This window comes from Anolis carolinensis, chromosome 1, assembly GCF_035594765.1.
Source record: "Anolis carolinensis isolate JA03-04 chromosome 1, rAnoCar3.1.pri, whole genome shotgun sequence".
Taxonomy (NCBI): Eukaryota; Metazoa; Chordata; class Lepidosauria; order Squamata; family Dactyloidae; genus Anolis; species Anolis carolinensis.
Genome location: NC_085841.1, coordinates 275911119 through 275929516, shown reverse-complemented (window position 1 = coordinate 275929516; position 18398 = coordinate 275911119). Strand labels below are relative to the sequence as shown.

The 18398-nt window shown below is 38.6% G+C and overlaps 1 protein-coding gene across 3 annotated transcripts in view; it reads left to right on the top strand.

Moving 5' to 3' along the window:
- The window catches only part of galnt18 (polypeptide N-acetylgalactosaminyltransferase 18), a 462670-nt gene that overhangs the window by 292951 nt on the left and 151321 nt on the right, over positions 1–18398 (top strand). For 2 of the 3 annotated variants that reach the window (XM_062967703.1, XM_062967701.1), the window contains exons 7-8: positions 10587–10772; positions 17284–17421. In XM_062967703.1, the coding sequence (XP_062823773.1) occupies positions 10587–10772; positions 17284–17421 (324 nt within the window). The remainder of the gene's footprint in view (positions 1–10586; positions 10773–17283; positions 17422–18398) is intronic. The other variant, XM_062967704.1, reaches the window with a different exon arrangement.

The following is an 18398-nucleotide window of genomic DNA, read 5'->3' as shown; positions in this document are numbered from 1 at the left end:
TGATGATGATGATGATGTGGTGGTGGTAGCAATGACGATCTCACATTTTGACCATTTTTGTACAATGTTCATTTGTGCAAAAGTTATGACACATAAGAAAAAAGAGCGGCAGTGCAGCATAGTGGTGGACCCCGTGCTTATAGGAAGATACATAAGATTCACACAATTGTTCAAACTGTCATCTCAGTTATGCCCACTCCCCAGGATTTCAATCTGGATTTTTACGTAGTTGTAACTGGAAATTCCTGATATTCCAGGTCAACAACCATGTGTGTTTACAGTAGTAGGATGGAGCTAGTTCTTAAAGTTGCATTTCATTGAAACACCAACTAGGATGAAAACTCTTCAGGTAACTTGGTGCAACAGAGGGCTTTTCTACACTGGCCTTTATCTTAGGATCTGATTCCAGATTATCTGCTTTAAACTGGAATATATGAGCCCTCATTGACAGATCTATCGTTTCAGGAGTGAACCGAGCGTGCAAGTTGTAATGTATTTAAAAACAAAAAGTTGTTTAAAAAAAACCAACAACTTGGCCTTTGACCAGTAGCTGTCCACTGGAGTGCCTCAGGTTTTGCTATAAGAAAGTCCTCCATTGTGCATGTGGCAGGACTCAGACTGCATTGTAATAGGTGGTCTGTATTTTGCTCTTCTCCACACTTGCATGTCATGGACTCCACTTTGTGGCCCCATTTCTTAAGGTTGGCTCTGCATCTCGTGGTGCCAGAGTGCAATCTGTTCAGCACCTTCCAAGTCACCCAGGGGAGAGTCTCTAATCCAGCGTCAGCCACTGATTGAGGTTCCTGGTGTTTGCCTGCCACTTTTGGACTCTCGCTTGCTGAGGTGTTTCTGAGAGTATCTCTGTAGATCTTAGAAACTATTTCTTGATTTAAGGCATTGGTGTGCTGGCTGATACCCGAACAGGGAATGGGCCGGAGATGTCAATGCCTTAGTCCTTTCATTGCTGGCTGCTACTTCCTGGCAGATGTCAGGTGCTGCAGTGCCAGCTAAACAGTATAATTTCTCCAGTGTGTGGGATAACCAGCTGCCAGATAACCTGGGACAAACAGACAATCTGGGTTCAGATCCTGGGATATAGGGACTGAGGCCGGTTAGGTGATATTAAGGAAGGGTAAAAGGCAGTCTATCCATCGGAAGGCAGTGGAATAGATAACAGCACTTATTTGAAGCTGTGAGTAGAATCCTAGAATCATAGAATTGGAAAAGACCTCACGGGCCATCCAGTCCAACCCCCTGCAAGCAGCATGGCTTCCCTGGATCTAGACACTATACTCCTATTGATGCAGGCCAAAATCCCATTGGCTTTTTTCGCCGCCATATCACATTGTAGGCTCATGTTTAACTTGTTGTCCATGAGGACTCCAAGATCTTTTTCACACATACTGCTGTCGAGCCAGGCGTCCCCCATTCTGTATCTTTGCATTTCATTTTTTCTGCCAAAGTGAAGTATCTTGCATTTGTCCCTGTTGAACTTCATTTTGTTAGTTTCGGCCCATCCCTCTAATCTGTCAAGATCGTTTTGAATTCTGCTCCTGTCTTCTGGAGTGTTAGCTATCTTTCCCAGTTTGGTGTCGTCTGCAGATTTCATGATTGTGCCTTCTAACCCTTCATCTAAGTGGTTAATAAAGATGTTGAACAGAACTGGGCCCTGGACGGAACCCTGTGGCACTCCACTCGTGACTTCTTTCCAAGATGAAGAAGATGCATTGGTGAGCACCCTTTGGGTTCGTTCGCTTAGCCAATTACAGATTCACCTAACTGTAGTTTTGTCTAGCCCACATTTGACTATCTTACTTGCCAGAAGGTCATGGGGGACCTTGTCGAAGGCCTTACTGAAAACCAGATAGGCTACATCCATGGCATTCCCCACATCTACCCAGCTTGTAACTCTATCAAAAAAAGAGATCAGATTAGTCTGGCATGATTTGTTTTTGGTAAATCCATATTGACTATTAGCAATGACCGCATTTGTTTCTTGCTATCTGAATGTACATATCCATCCTGTGTAATCCTGAGATCAACAGTTTAGGGAGGGACATTTAAAATACTCAACTAGAGAGTTCCTCTTATGTTTCAACAGACTACAAACCCCAGGATTCCACAGAACAGAGCTGTAACAGTTAAAGCAGTATGATAGTGTTATAATTCTGTAGTATGAATGGGCCTCAAGTTGACTTCGCAGTCTCTTAGCCACTATTGTCCACTATGCCAGTTCAACCCAAAAAGATCAAACACTCCCCTGCCTTGGATGTCTGTTTTTAATTTCCTCATTGTTTGTAGCAGGGTGGAATAAGCAAACAACAATGTATACACAAGCCTTTAGCATTGACTTCTAATTCTTTCAGCATGCTGGAAAATATTTATAAAATATTAATCACATTAATCCTTATAAGGATTAATGTGATTAATGTTTTATAAATATTTTCCCACATCACTGGAGAAATTATACAATTAGTATGGGTTTGTCTCAACTCTATGAAACCAGTTTGTTCTGCAAGCCTTGTCTTGACAGTTCCTGCTTAACATTTAATATTTGAAGTGAATCCATGCTTCTTGTAGTTGCGTAATTAATAAATCTTCAGAAATAAAACAAAGACTGTCAGTGTTTAGACAATAGAAAGAAGACCAACAGGTTTGATTAATTGGAGTTTATTAAAAATGTGGGTAATTGGTGTTCACAAACCATATTAAAGCATATTTTAAATCAGCCTCTGTGTGTGTGTAACATTCTGAAATTAAAATACAGAATTAACAATGAAATTAAAGATACGGTGAAGGAAAATTTTAATACTGCTTCCTGGTTTTGACTTCTTTAAACAATCAGTTGTATTTGCATCTAGATATTTTGTTTAGCTGAACAGAACTTTAAAGTCTTAAATGTTGCATAATTTGGCATGCTAATTTTTTAAAAAATTAACCATAAGGATAAATGAAAGATTCTGAAAGATTCTGGAAGGTGGGGAGATGGAAATACATGGGTCCGAAACCAGCATTTTACTGATGCTGATCTGTCAACACACCAGAATTTTCTTCCCTTCCTTTTGGTACCTAAAGCCATAACTTGGAAACAGATCCCAGAGAGTCTCCAAGCCCCCAGAAAAAGGTTTAAGATCTGTATTGGGAAAGGGAGAGGACTTTGTTTCACATCAGTCCCAGATAAGATTAGAGAACCATGCTCAAGACCCAATGTTATTGAAAGAAATGCATTTCAGTTGAACGCTCTTGATAGCCAGGCAGTTGTACAGAATGAGAACCATGAACCAGTGGGTTGTATACTATAATATAATTTCTAGAATCTAGAAGGTTTGAGAAGCCCTCATACATAGTGTGTGTGCTGAAGTGATTTCTCACTTAACTATGCATTTCAGACTGATCTTTTGGTTATCTATCAGATTGTGTCAGACTAGCAACCTATTGTTTTCTTCTGAGTAACATATAGTGTTAGGGAGCCCCTGTATTCTGTTCCAGTGAAGAACAAGATATGATGGGTGCAATCTTAACTTGATGCTTAGCAGTTTGTGGCAGAATTTTCTATTAGCCTTGACAAATATTACTGTGTTGAAATCTGTAACACCTTAAGTAAATCCATGTTCGATTCCTTCCTTTTCAGAAAACACACACACACATTATACTGACAGAGGCAATTCCATCATCAGGTACTCTATTGGATTTTGTACTAGAGTGGCAAAGTAATGCCTGATAGTTCCCATAAATTTTATTACAGTCCTGAAAAAATATCAAAATAATACAAGTAAGAATGTATGCCCAACTGGCTAGAAGGGAAGGCAGTGGGAAAGTTGTGTCTGCATTCATATCTGGCAAATGACAATTAATTAATAATCATATATGGTTGCATAAACTATAGTGCATACTAAGTGAGAAGAATAGATCTTCCTATCAGGGATATCTGCACAGATCTAATTAAATTCCAAGAAACTGTCAGGCTAATTCCCTTTAACCAGACAAAAGTTGTAAGACATTGATATAAAATCATGTCATGTACTCCAGTTTGGAAAGCAGTAGCTGAGTCCCTTCGGGGAGAGAGAACGATCTAGAAATAAAGTATTATTATTATTATTATTATTATTATTATTATTATTATTATTATTATTATTATCTGTGATCCATAGCTCTATAGCATTCAGATGCATGCAAAAGCCTTACAGAAACAGTGGCTGCTAATGTCACTTGTGTATTGTGTACACCTGAACTACTTGCAGGGAGATAGAGCAGAAATCCCATAGATTCCCAAATTCTTTATTTTTGAGACTGATAAAATAGTAGACACAGCAAAACCCTTGGGCTTCAATTTAGCTTCATATCTATATGGAGAATTGTTGAATTAGCCGGCATTTCAAACAAAGAGTTGTGAAAACCATTTAAAAATTCAATCTGAATAGTGTCTAATACTCTTATTTGAATTTTTATAGGAAATTTTCATCCTACATATATGAAATAAATATAAAGTGAGGAGTATTTATATTGCCAGGTCTCCTCTTTTAGAACAAAGAATATGGGGATCTGTAGGATTACTATTACAGTAGAGTCTTGCTTATCCAACATAAATGGGCCGGCAGAACGTTGGATAAGCGAATATGTTGGATAATAAGGAAAGATTAAGGAGAAGCCTATTAAACATCAAATTAGGTTATGATTTTACAAATTAAGCATTAAAACATCACGTTATACAACAAATTTGACAGAAAAAGTAGTTCAATATGCAGTAATGCTATGTAATAATTACTGTATTTACGAATTCAGAACCAAAATATCAAGATGAATTGAAAACTTTGACTACAAAAATGCGTTGGATAATCCAGAACGTTGGATAAGCGAATGTTGGATAAGTGAGACTCTAGTGTATTAGTTAACAGAGTAAAATGGAGTTGATAAATACAGGCAGTCCACCTTACAAAGCACTACTATTTAAGAACGAGTGAGACAACAGGAAGTGAGAAAAATCTACCCAAGGAAGGGAAATTCACTCCTGAAAGAATTATCATGGGGAAAAGTTGTCTCAACATAAGCTTTCTCACCAATCCTTGTTTCCACAACAAGCCAATTTTTTCAAAATCTGATTATCACAGGGACAGAAATTGAGGTGACACAGACAGCAAAACAAACACCACAGGGATGTTAACTTTTCCCTATGATTATACAAAGTGTGTGGTCTTCTATATATACATATATGGATGGCTGGAGTTATACTTAAAAAATAAACCTGTTCCGACTGGCATACAAAATCAGCTTAAGAACAAACCTACAGAACCTATCTTGTTTGTAACCTGGGGACTGCCTGTATATTCCCAGGTATAGTATGTGGACACAGAAAGCAAGCCTTGCTCTAATAATAGCTGGCATAAAAAGTTGTGTCTTCCTATCCACGTCAGTACATGGAAATGTATGTACACATAAATAAAACACCATTCAAAAAGAATCTTGATCTACACATAGATAAAATCAAGGTAAATTTTGGTGATGTGTCTGTACTCAGATATGTAGGGCAGGAGGCTTCTTTAAAAAAAAAAAAAGATAGTGGGGATTTCCTTCTTAACTGAATGTAAAGAAATCCCTATTTGGAGATTGCTGAATTATTCTTCTACAAAAATGTCCTGATCACAAGAAATGTGTTTGTTTTTCCTTACGTACAGATATCATTTCTGACACTGTCATGATAATATTTCTGCTGTAGGCAGTATTCAGATGTGATCAGTTTAGATTCTCTTCTTCACAGGTGCCAAGAACAAGTTTGGTTTACTAATTGGAACAAATTATATACTGTAGTGTAAATAAGAAGTACATAGACAACACAGTATGAACCATTGTCAACAGCACATGGGAGTCAACCAGTCCATGTGGAAAATTTTCCATATATTTCCAGATATTATTCCTTCCTGGTGGTTTTTTCTGCGCTTTATCAAACAGAGGCATAATAGATTGCCTCTCCTGCAACACATTATTTCTGTTCTTGTTTCTGTGCAATTTGCTCCCATTCTGTATCTCTTTCTTACTCTGCTCTTCCACATAAGGTGGGCCCTTGATATATATTGGGTTTTGAGGCCATGACCCCCTGTAGATACCGAAATCCGTGGCCGCTTAAATCTTGTTATATACAATTACATAGTGAAATTGTGTTCCTTACATCCTTTTTGGGTAAAAAAAAAACATTTTCAAGCAGCAGTGAATGCAGAATCCACAGACAAGGAAGGCTAGCTGCATTTTGAGAATGTGACTGAGCCTTATTGTTTTAGTTTACAGTATCTTACTTTATTTTATTTACCTCCTGCCTTCCTCCTGACAATCCAAGATAGCTATATCTAAAAAGCTACATTTTTTTTAAAAAAAAACAATTTTTAAAAACAAATAAATTACCATGTTCAAACATAGTATTTTAAAACAGCGTCAGTTCAATAAAACTGCGACAATACCAATGAAAGTACTGCACAGACACCCTGTTAAAAATAGCCTTCTGTATAATCATCAAATGCCTGTTCAGATGAAAAGGCTTGAACAGAATGGAAGCAAGAATATTCACAAGAACATTATTTTCCATATCTGTTCCAAACGTATCTTTAACAATACCTCTAAAGTCTTTTAGATAATTTAGGCCTCAATTATCTAGGAGTGGGTCCTACTGAAAGTAATGAGTAGTCATGCATACAAATTGTATTGGTGGAAATCCAAATAAGAGGGTGAAGTTCTGATGAAATTCAGGAGCACCCTAATTATTATTTATTCTCTTATTGGTGTAAAACAAATCATGGCTTGCTGTTCATCATTCTTCATCATACTATTAGACTGGTAGTGATTTGGTCTTATTGATTGGTACAGCAGCTTGGTGTCCTTGAGACAGAAATGCAATAGTGGCATTGTTGACAGTACTGCAGATTTCTAGGGGGAAAGGAGCAATCATCATCTTGCAAGAATGAATAGCAAGGCTCTTCCTTCTCTTCTAGCATATGCTGGATGTACGTAATTAGGCAGTCATCCAAAAAAACTCTGCAAACATCCTGAATCCATGCCCCATTCTGCTGCCTTCAGATGCTGCCAAATGCATAAATGAGTGTTCGGGTCAAAGAGCCTGAAAGGTATAACACAGATCTCTGAGCAGAATGTTCCACTTGTATGAACCAACCTGGAGGATTTGGTGTTCCTTTTTAGGACATACCATTCAGCCAGCCTATACCCGCTTGTTAACAGAGGTGCGATGGGAAACAAGACACCATTATTTTCAGGGAAAGCCATGTGGAAAGCAAGACCTCTTTATCTGTCCTTTTCCAATATGAACATCAATCATGAGAGTTTCATGTTAGGGTTAAGTACAAATGTCATCTCCATAGCATTTTCAGGTGCCTGATTTTTTGAGTGGGGAATAGAAGATTTCCTCAAATATTTTTTTTTTAAAGGAAGCTTGAAAATTGACATGATATTTTAATCCATGGGTTTTTAACCATGTGAAAGCCAAGGCCAGATTTCTCCAGACCACTCCCACAGCAAGCATAAATATATCCATTTGCTCTGCAGACCATCTCAAAATGGTGATAGGAAACACCATTGCCTCACTTACTGTTACCATCTTGATAAGAACTTCAGGGAAAAATTGAATATTTGTGAGATTAGTGTGGGATGGGGTACTTCTAAAAGTTTTCATGTTTCTTTCTGTGTGGTTTTGAAATAAAAGTGCATGAAAATTGCACCTTTTTGAAAAAAATTGTGTAATTGGGACCTTTCAGGGAGTGTTGGAGGGCTTCAGGTGCCACAAAAATCAAATCTAAGTATGTAACCCATATGTAGTACACATTTCTTTCTTTTTTTAAGTGTATACATCCTCTGCATAACTATGCAACTGTATGCTCCTTTGAATTGAATAGGGTTTACACCCAGGTAAGTTGTATAGACTGCATCCACAAAATCAAGTAAGTGTTTGGTTTGCTTAGAAAGGAGATAATACTTTGTTATGTCAGCAAGAATATTCCCGTTTTCTGCACATGAGTTATCATTCCTCTGAACCAAATTTCCCAAAGTTCCCCATAGCAAATGTTACATTTAACTATATAATTACCTTTCTGTTATCACTAATATGTCCAGGTCTGGAGCAACTCAGACCCTGAGATTTCATGGATCTGGAGCCAACCTCTTACAGTGTCCTTGTGGAGGACGGAGGGCTGATGATGGCATTGAACATATCTATTAATTATCTATCACAGTTGCATTCCGCCCGTCATTGAATTTTTAAAAATGGGGTGTAACCAATGAGGCAAAAAAGGGGGGTGAAGAAATGAATTTTGGAGCCTCTATAGAGCTTTTCCAAAACAGACTGCAGCCATCAGGGCCAGCAGCATAAAGACAAACTATCAATTTAAGGCAGTGCTCTCACCCTGAGATTCCTTCCCTGCTCCTGTGACCTGGAGAAGAAAGTCCCTGAGAGCTGGAAACTTTTGATATCACACAGGAAGCTTTTTTCATTCGTGCAGAGGGGATTCATTCATTCATATGCACAGCTAATATAAAAATCACAGACTGGAGTGTATGAAAAAAATGCCTCTTCACCGCTCCTTTTTTAACATGGAGAAGCCATGGGCTGCAGTCAGCAACACACTGACTAACTAGAAAATTGCAGTCAACATACATTGGCTAAGGATGCTATGTGTAGTAAACATAGCACAGTAAATGTGTGCTATGTGTAGTAAAACTTGGCACAGTAAAAAGCCAAGAAAAAATATTGAGAGATAAGCATTGGCTGGGCTTACCCACAGAGAAATAGGGTTATATCTGTGTTCTGCTGGACCTCTCAGCGGCTTTCGATACCATCGATCACAGTATCCTTCTGGGGTGCCTCCTGGGATGGGTCTCGGAGGTACTGTTTTAGAGTGGCACTGGTCCTTTCTGGAGGGGCAATCCCAGATGGTGTCATTGGGGGACACCTGCTCGACCCCACAACCGTTGTCTTGTGGGGTCCCGCAGGGGTCAGTACTGTCCCCCATGTTGTTCAACATATACATGAAGCCGTTGGGAGAGATCATCTGGAGTTTCGGGGTGAGGTGTTATCTGTATGCAGATGATGTCCAGCTCTGTCACTCCTTCCCACCTGTCACTAAGGAGGCTGTTCAGGTCCTGAACCGGTGTCTGGCTGCTGTGTTGGGCTGGATGAGGGCAAACAAATTGAAAATCAATCCAGACAAGACAGAGGTCCTTCTGGTCAGTCGTAGGGCCGAACAGGGTATAGGGTTACAGCCTGTGTTGGACGGGGTCGCACTCCCCCTGAAGACACAGGTTCACAGTCTGGGGGTTCTCCTGGACTCATCGCTGAGCCTGTAGCCCCAGGTTTCGGCAGTGGCCAGGGGAGCTTTCGCACAACTATGACTTGTGCTCCAGCTGCGCCCGTACCTTGGGAAGTCTGACTTGGCCACAGTGGTCCGCATCCCATTTGGATTACTGCAACATGCTCTACGTGGGGCTGCCTTTGAAGATGGCCCGGAAGCTCCAATTAGTACAACGGGTGGCAGCCAGATTAATAACTGAGGTGGCATACAGGGAGCGTACTACTCCCCTGTTAAGCCAGCTCCACTGGCTGCCGATATGCTACTGGGCCCAATTCAAAGTGCTGGTCTTGACCTACAAAGCCCTAAACAGTTCCGGTCCAACTTACCTGTCCGAATGTATCTCCTCCTATGAGCCTGTGAGAACTTTTTTTTTCTTTCCAAAATGATTTTTATTGAAATTTGTTACAAGTTAAATCTAAGGGGGAAAGGGGAGGGGGTTATTAGGTAAAGTTTGGTGGGGAAGACGCGAGGGTATGGAGGTGTAGGGACCTATAAGGGGTATGTGAGGGGGGTGGGGTGAGGTTCTATTTTAAGGTATGGGGGGAGGTTTGGGGTAGGAAAGATCATAGGGGAAAAAAGGGATAGGAAAGGGAAGCCTATGAGAACTTTAAGATCATCTGGAGAGGCCCTGCTCTCGGTCCCACCTGCCTCACAAGTGCGGCTGGTGGGAACGAGAGACAGGGCCTTCTCAGTGGTGGCTCCTCGGCTGTGGAACTCCCTCCCCAGTGATATCTGGCAGGCTCCATCCCTTCTGAGTTTTAGGAAAAAAGTAAAGACTTGGCTTTGTGAGCAGGCATTTGATGAGTGACTTCTGTTGGCTCGACTCGGTCCGGATTAAGGTTTATATATAAGGTGTTGTGGACAAATGGCTCAAGTATTTTATAATGTATGGTTTTAAATCTATTTCTTGTATATATTTTTAAGTTACCTAATTGTTTTAATTGCATATGTTTTATCTTTTTGTACTGTATATTGGCATTGAATTTTTCCAGATTGTGAGTCGCCCTGAGTCCCTTCGGGTGAGAAGGGCGAGATAGAAATGATGAAAATAAATAAATAAATAAATTTATAACAAAACCATAACATTGTATTGGTATGGTGGGATTAACAAGGTAATCATAGCATGTTCTTCACATTTAAAGATCTAGAGCAGTTTATAAGAGTTTCCTTGTACATTTTGAAAGCTGTTAATAGAATGGAAATGTTGGCATTACCTAAATTGGGCAATTTATTTGTTTCTAGGTATGGCAGTGTGGTGGTAGCGTTGAAGTGCTGCCTTGCTCTAGGATTGCCCATATTGAACGAGCCCATAAACCATATACGGAAGACTTAACTACTCATGTCCGAAGAAATGCACTAAGAGTGGCCGAGGTCTGGATGGATGAATTTAAAAGCCATGTTTATATGGCATGGAATATTCCCCAAGAGGTGGGTTACGAATAAACACTGTTATGGCCAAGAAGCCTTAATTCCACTTCATCAACAAGTTCACAGAGAATACCTTTCATGAGACCTAACAGACTATACATGAGAGCCTTCCAAGATGAGGAACTGTTGTGATATTCCCTCATCACTCTAGCATTAGGAAACTGAAGAGCACAGTTTATTTACTGCCATGCCATGCCATGCCAGTCTAACTCCAGCATTCAGACTAGCACCAAAGTAAACATATACCTTAGCATTTATGGTAGCTTAAACCTACCAAGCAACAGCATACAGACTCTCCCCTCTCCTTGTGAATCATGGATAATAGTGAAATCTATATTTTGATTATACTTAGGCTGGAAGCATATAATAGAATATTACAGAAGGACCTAGAGAGATTTGCCAACACTTCACGGGGTGGGGACAATTTTTTGGAGCATGTATAATGGCAACTGGATTTTGAGTCCACTGATAAAGGGGATCATGCTGAAAAGCAGTTATAGGAATACACTAAATATGTATTAAACAATTGCAAGATGGTTAAAGTGAGCACAGATTAAAACATTTTTTTCATGCTAACTATTTCACTTGTATTTCAGATAGTCAGTGGTGGAATTAGGGTGCTCTGGAAATGCTATCTACTTTCACTTTGATATGGTCTCCTATATATTGAAATAATAAGTTACATTTTTGATGTTTTGTATGTGTAGGCTTATTCTAGCTTCAAAGTTCATACAGGTTCTTCAATATTGTTTCAAAGGTTTTCCCACAATATAAAATACGACTTAGGGGAAACCTAACTTTGATGGGCAAGCTGAATTAGAGTAAACTCATGGAAAAATGGAATCTCAAACAATAGGATTTCCAAGCGCTAAGGTTTGCCTAAAGAAGAAACCCTAGTTTCACTCAAAATTTCACTCTTGAAAATTTGAAGTTTGATAGCAGTTTTCAGTGCACCTAAAAATTCCCGATGTGTTGTAGGTACCAAGCCACTGTAGAGAGGCATTCTTGTAGAGAAGCATTGCAGTCAGCTCATTCTCCTGGAACACGTAGCTTATCTTGCAGTAAAAATGATTAAAAATAGTAGTTAATTTATAATTAGAATTATGATTTTTTTTTACATCTGACCAAGCATCTGTGATGTCATCACAAACATGCCAGAAATTCAAAATTTAGTCCCATGTCCTTTTTGAAAACATCCTTACAGTTTGTAATTGTAATTACAGTGTTATAACCTGATTCCAGAATGAATAGATAGTTGAGTAGAAGTTCTCAAAGTATACAAAACTGTACAGTCCTGCGTATATCCATTGAGATGTAAATCTAGATAAGTTTATTAGGACTTACTTTCAAGAAAATGTGCTTAGATTGCATCTTCAGTTAAGATATTCAGTGCAAAGAATACACCAGGATAATTTATTTCTAACTATAGTGGTTTAACCATATTTTTTTTCTGGACCAGGTCAAGAATTCTATACTACTTTTTCTTAAACTGTGAGTCCCTACACCTTAGCTCAGTGCTGAAGTTACAACAAATTGGCAACAGTAAAAGGTTTCTGAATGTCATCCATTTACACAAATCTGTTAGCAACAACATGCAGTTATTACAGTTGACTGCAGAAAATGTTTCAACTGTACTCCACAAAAAAAGAAAATGAGCTTGTTTAGCAAGCCATGCAAATGCTGATTTATTATCAGTAAATGTTTGATTTTTATATCAAATGTTTATGCCTATATATTTGGGGTCATGTAAAAATTTCTCCCGCAGAAAGGTTTTACAAGTGGAAAAGGTTTAAGATGCCCTGTTCTACACTATTTTGTTTACAAGTGTGGTTATCCCTAAACTTTTAGAATTCAGATGTGTTACTTATGTATGGCCCTCCAGCTGTTTCTCCCATAATCCCTCACCAAAGCTATACTGTGAGGGCTGCTGCTGAGCTTCAACATATCTTCCTCTGATTTCAAAGCTCACCTCTGTGGGTTGATCATTAGAACAATCATTTCCTGTAATTTCTCTTCAGTATTCAGCCTGCATTCTGGTAGCAAATGTAGAGAGCCAGGTAACTGCTGCTGAGGATCTGAGCTACATGATGCAGGCCCCTAGCAACATAGCTGCAAAGGGTATACACATTTACTGTGACTTGTTGGTTTTTCTGAAGAGTCAGAACAGGACAATGTCACAAGGCATTTCCAACATTGCTTTATTTTGTTTTTTTGCTTTATGTTAAGTAAGTTCTAATGCACTTACCTAGCACAGACAGTTTGTTTTGTAGTTGCATCGTGGAAAGTGTATGAAAGGAATCAAGACTCTCAAGGCTCGCATTGTATGGATCTGACATAAAGAGTACAACAGTCGTACCTAGCCTCAGATCATATTCCTGTTTTCTTTGGCCTTAGCCATACTTTCTATTCCAGGAAATGAAAGAATTACATCTGGAGGATGCCTGAATGGGAAAGAGTAAACTAGAGATAGTGGGGAATGCAGAGATTAGGAGGATCCTTAATAAAAAGAGGTTTCCTTAGAACTGCACTGATGCTCTCTTAAGGAAAAGAATTTGATACAGTACATTACTCATTCTTATATTATATCTAAGCATATGAACTGCGCTTCTATGTGACACATGTCTTCCAAAGCCCATGTATTTTGGTGTCTTTTCTGCTTTAAGGAATAACTCTGCCTCCTCCAAAAAGTATGATATATTTTGCAGGGAGGTCCACTGGCTTGACCTTGAAGGCGCTGGGGGTGGCGAGGGCTGATGAGGAGCTCTGGCGTGGGCTGGTCCATGCGGTCATGAAGAGTCAGAAGCAACTGAACAAATAAACAACAACAAACCACGTTGCTTAGAATTCTGGGTGCAAAATAGGTTTAAAAGATGATATTGCATATTCTATAAAGAAGAAAGGATTATCTGAAAGGGTTAATGTACAAAGAAACCCAGCACTGTTTTTACTCTGGCAGATAATATTTTCTGCTTGATTCAGTACCCCTATATCTACTTTCAGACATCATTTTTTTTCATATATGCAATCTGAGAGACAGTAAATTGCTTAAGGCCCTAGTGTGTTTCTATGGCTAAGGGGGATTTGAATCCTGGTTTCCATGGGTGTTGTGCTCAAAGCACTACACCATGTCTTATGTACTGCTCCAGTTTCCAAGTTATCTGTACAGTCATAGGGGTGAGAAACATTTTTTTTTCAATATTAAGGACTTACATTCTTAGTACTATATTGAGCTGCAAAAGATTCACTGAAATTGCTTAGGGATATAATACCCAAAGGTGATAAACTTTGTGGATTATATTTAATTCTACAAATATTGACAAAACAAAAAATACAGAACAGCCTGAAAATATGCAAAGAAAATGCTGGATTTTAACGTCATATACCTGCCATAACTAATATAATGTAAGAGGAGTTAACCTTTGAGTGGTATTAAAAGAACCACAGGAGAATATAATACCCGAGGAGGTGGGCAGGAGGGGAATCAGAAGTTTCTTTTTTTGCAGAAGATGAAGCCTAGAATCTAAACTGGATTTTTTCCAATAAACTAAAGGAGGGTATTAATTTTTACTATTTTTCTCAAATATTATTAAGTGAGAACTTAAAGATGTAGGTATTTACCACACAAGGCAGACAAACTGCAATTACAGTAGGACAACAGGTTCTTTGCCTTGGGCTTATCACATGTCTTGGCTCCTTTCCCACCACTCTCCCAGTGGGACCCCTTCCATACAACTGTATAAAATCCCAGATTATCTGCTTTGAACTGGATTATATGATAGTGTGGACTCGGATAACATAATTGTGGATTATATGCCTTGATATGGGTTATATGGCTATGTGGAAGAGCCCTGGGAATGGACAAGAAAGGGTTTTTGTTTTTTTGTTTTTTTGTAAACACAGATAATCCGTCAATGACTTCTGCTTGTAAAAGAAATACATTCCAACTATCTCCCATCAGGGAGTGGCAGAAAAAAGGTGATGTCATCTGATTGTCTTGCTAAAATTGTGATTTGTTTGCTGCATGCAATCAACTTCATATGCTGGTGTTCTGTATTGCAGTTATGGATTTGTAACTTATTTACACATCTGTAACTGTACCTTATGGAGCCCCCGGTGGCACAGTGTGTTAAAGCGCTGAGCTGCTGAACTTGCAGATCGAAAGGTCGCAGGTTCAAATCTGGGAAACAGAGTGAGCGACCGCTGTTAGCTCCAGCTTCTGTCAACCTAGCAGTTCGAAAACATGCAAATGTGAGTAGATCAATAGGTCTCCAGCAGGAAGGTAACGGCGCTCCATGCAGTCATGCCGGCCACATGACCTTGGTGGTGTCTACGGACAACGCCGGCTCTTCGGCTTAGAAATGGAGATGAGCACCAACCCCCAGAGTCGGACACAACTGGACTTAACGTCAGGGGAAACCTTTACCTTTACCTTTACCTAACTGTACCTTATTCATTAATGAATGTGACACTATTGTAATTATTGTAACTCTTCCCCAAGCCTACCTTGTAGGCAACAGTTACACTAAGAGATGGAGGTGATTGGGGCTCAGGAGGATGTCATTTCCTCCCACCAGTATGTGAAGCTACAGTAAGCAGAAAAACGGCCCCTGCCTCAATTCCTTTTCACATCTTCACTTACTGGCAGGAGGAAGGTTGAAATGTCATCCTCCAGTCCCATGATCACCAGCAGAAAAAATCTCCATCTTTCAGTGTAGATCCTGCTGGTCAAAGTTTGGATTGGGAAGGGTTAAGCCATAATAACTGTTTTGTTACACATACAGTCGGCCCTTTGTATTAGCAGATAATGCATTCAGAGATTCATTGAACCATGGTTCAATTTTTTAAAAAATCCAGAACGCAAGCCTTGATTTTACTATTTCATATAAAGGACACAATTTTACTGTGTCATTGTATGAGATTTGGGCATCCATGAATTTTCATGTATATGGGAGAAACTGGGACCGAACCACAATGAGTACTGTGTTCATAACTAAGTAGATGATGAAATTATTACATAATACAAACTTTCTTCTTTAGAGCTCTTCATGACATTTTTCAAATTGTATTGATATACCTTACCTTAATAACTAGATATCAAAATCTTCACATATCACATTGTTATGTATATATAGGAATCAATGCATTCATAAGCCCCCCTCCCACCCTGGGATAATTCTACAAAGATTTCAGTGATTGTTTGCTCTTTGGACTTAAAAAAAAGATTATTTTTACAAAATGAATGGTTTCCTGTGCAGAAATAGTACTTTTAGCTCAAAAATGTTTTCTGCAAGCACAAAAAAATCATGTTACGTATATGCCGAAAAAAGGAAAATATTTTAGTTCAAGCAAATTTGTTACGTTTAGAAAAGTCCCAAAGAGCAAGGAGACTCATGGTCAGTCCTTGTTTTCTGAGTGAGTGGAGTCATTGTTCAAGTCAGTCGTTTTCTATCAAGGATGACCAAGTTTATGAGTTTATGCCTCTAGACTTTAACTATAATGTAACCTGTGTGTCAGAGGCTAACTATTTCTGTCCCTCTTCTTTGCACTTTTGCTACCATTAACATTGGTTCTTTGTGGCAAGCATTCATTTATTGTGCCAACCTTCGAGAGGCTCAACAAAAAAAGAAATCTCATTTTTTTCCTGGAAGGTTATAAAGAGTGCAGGTAGTTATTATCTAAACAAGACTCTCTAATCTATCAGAGAACAATATTTTATGTAAAGTTTATTTATTTTGTAGTTTGTTTGAATATTTTGAGCTGTGTGCAAGGATATAATCTACAGTTAAAATGTTTCATTTTACTTCCTGTCAAACAGCAGCCTGAATTTGCATTTAGATGCCTCTCTAGAAATCTTTGCTATATAGCTATAATGAGATAAATTATTGATCTCCACTTACAGAGCTGTATTACAGAAGGCAAGACTTACCCATAAAATGTAATAAAAAAGAAATGTGTGTGTGTGTGTGGGGGGGGGGGGAGATAGCAAATGCATTTACAAAAGTATTTGCTAAAATCTTCATATCAACATCAAAGGTAATAAGAAGACTGGTCAACTGTTGGTAAAGGTGAATATAATTTTTGTTCTTTACAATGAAAAAATAAAGCTTAATGTTATAATTCACTTGCTAGTGGAATCTGTAAAACAGGCCATATTTTTGCCAACAGAAATGTGGTTTCCAGGACTACTTACTGTTTAGCACTCGTTGTTTTGAAATCTGCAAGCCACTTTAAAGAAATTATTACTGTGGAACCTCATTTAAAATCCACTTAAGCCAATGAGAAGTGTTCCTTTGATTAAGCAAGGACCCTGGATTGAGTTCCAAAATGACATTGGATTATGGATGAACAGCTATTGAATTTAGAAAGTGAAGTATTTTAATCATATTGTGGTGCATAGCCCTCTGCTGCTTTATTGTGCTGAACTGTACAAAGAAGTGGACAAAATGATAAAATGAACACTCTTTGACTGTGAATAATCTCTCTGACATATTTTTCTGTCCCATTTGCACAGGATTCTGGAATCGACATTGGTGATATTTCCGAGAGGAAAGCTTTGAGGAAAAAGCTGCAATGCAAGACCTTTAGGTGGTATCTTGTCAGCGTGTACCCAGAAATGAGAATGTACTCGGACACTGTGGCCTATGGGGTGGTAAGATTTCTGTTTTATTTACCTTGATTGTACATAGGAAGACAGCAGGGGGAGGAATGCTTCCTGCAGATGTACTGTTCTTCCATATTAAAGGTCTTGGGGCAAATTGTGGGCCATTTATAACTTAGTAGTGATCAGAGTGGTAGTGAGTAGTAGGCATAGAGTATACTTTACCTGATACATAATCTGCTTCATTTTCTCTTTTTTCTGTTTTATTTGTGTCCTTATATTGCAAAGAAAAGTTGACTGCATTTTTAGAATTTGCTAATTTGAATTGCCATAAGCATATATCCTTACCAAATAGAAGCTTGCTGATAGCCAACGCAAGTATAAATCTACTTCAGGCATGTAGGCAAAGAAATATTGATAATAGCGGTTCCCTTCTTTCCTCTATGGTTGGATTATAAAGGATTAATATGTATAGATAGCCAGGCAATATACTCTCTTTTGAATGTATCTGCAATGCTAACCAACTGTATGAATAAGTTCAGTTTCCCTTTCATTTGCATAACTTCCTATAAATTATCTGAAAACATGTTCAGTTATTCAGACCATGCAAAGGACCAAGCTGAAACAAATGTGCAGACCATTCCAATGATGTTGTATGCTGTGTAGTGTACCAAAGTAAGAGGTGAATGAAAATAGTTTCTTCTGATCCTGGGGATAATACACCTTGTCCACGGTATTGTGAGCCACATTAAACACTAGATAGTAGTACTCACTGCTTATGTTTAACATTATTTTCACATAATCAACACATGAATAACAGATGAAATAAAGCCCGCCATTAAAAATGTGAGATATTTGTTTTAGCTAATAGAAAAGAGCTACAATCAAAACTAATAAAATTTATTGTTCTTGGGCCTAGTCATTATTGTATGTAATCAAAAGTAAATCCCATCACATTACACTTAATGAGATTTACTTGCAAACAAATGCATGCTTAGCATAGCAAGCAGAAATGGCCACCAGCAACA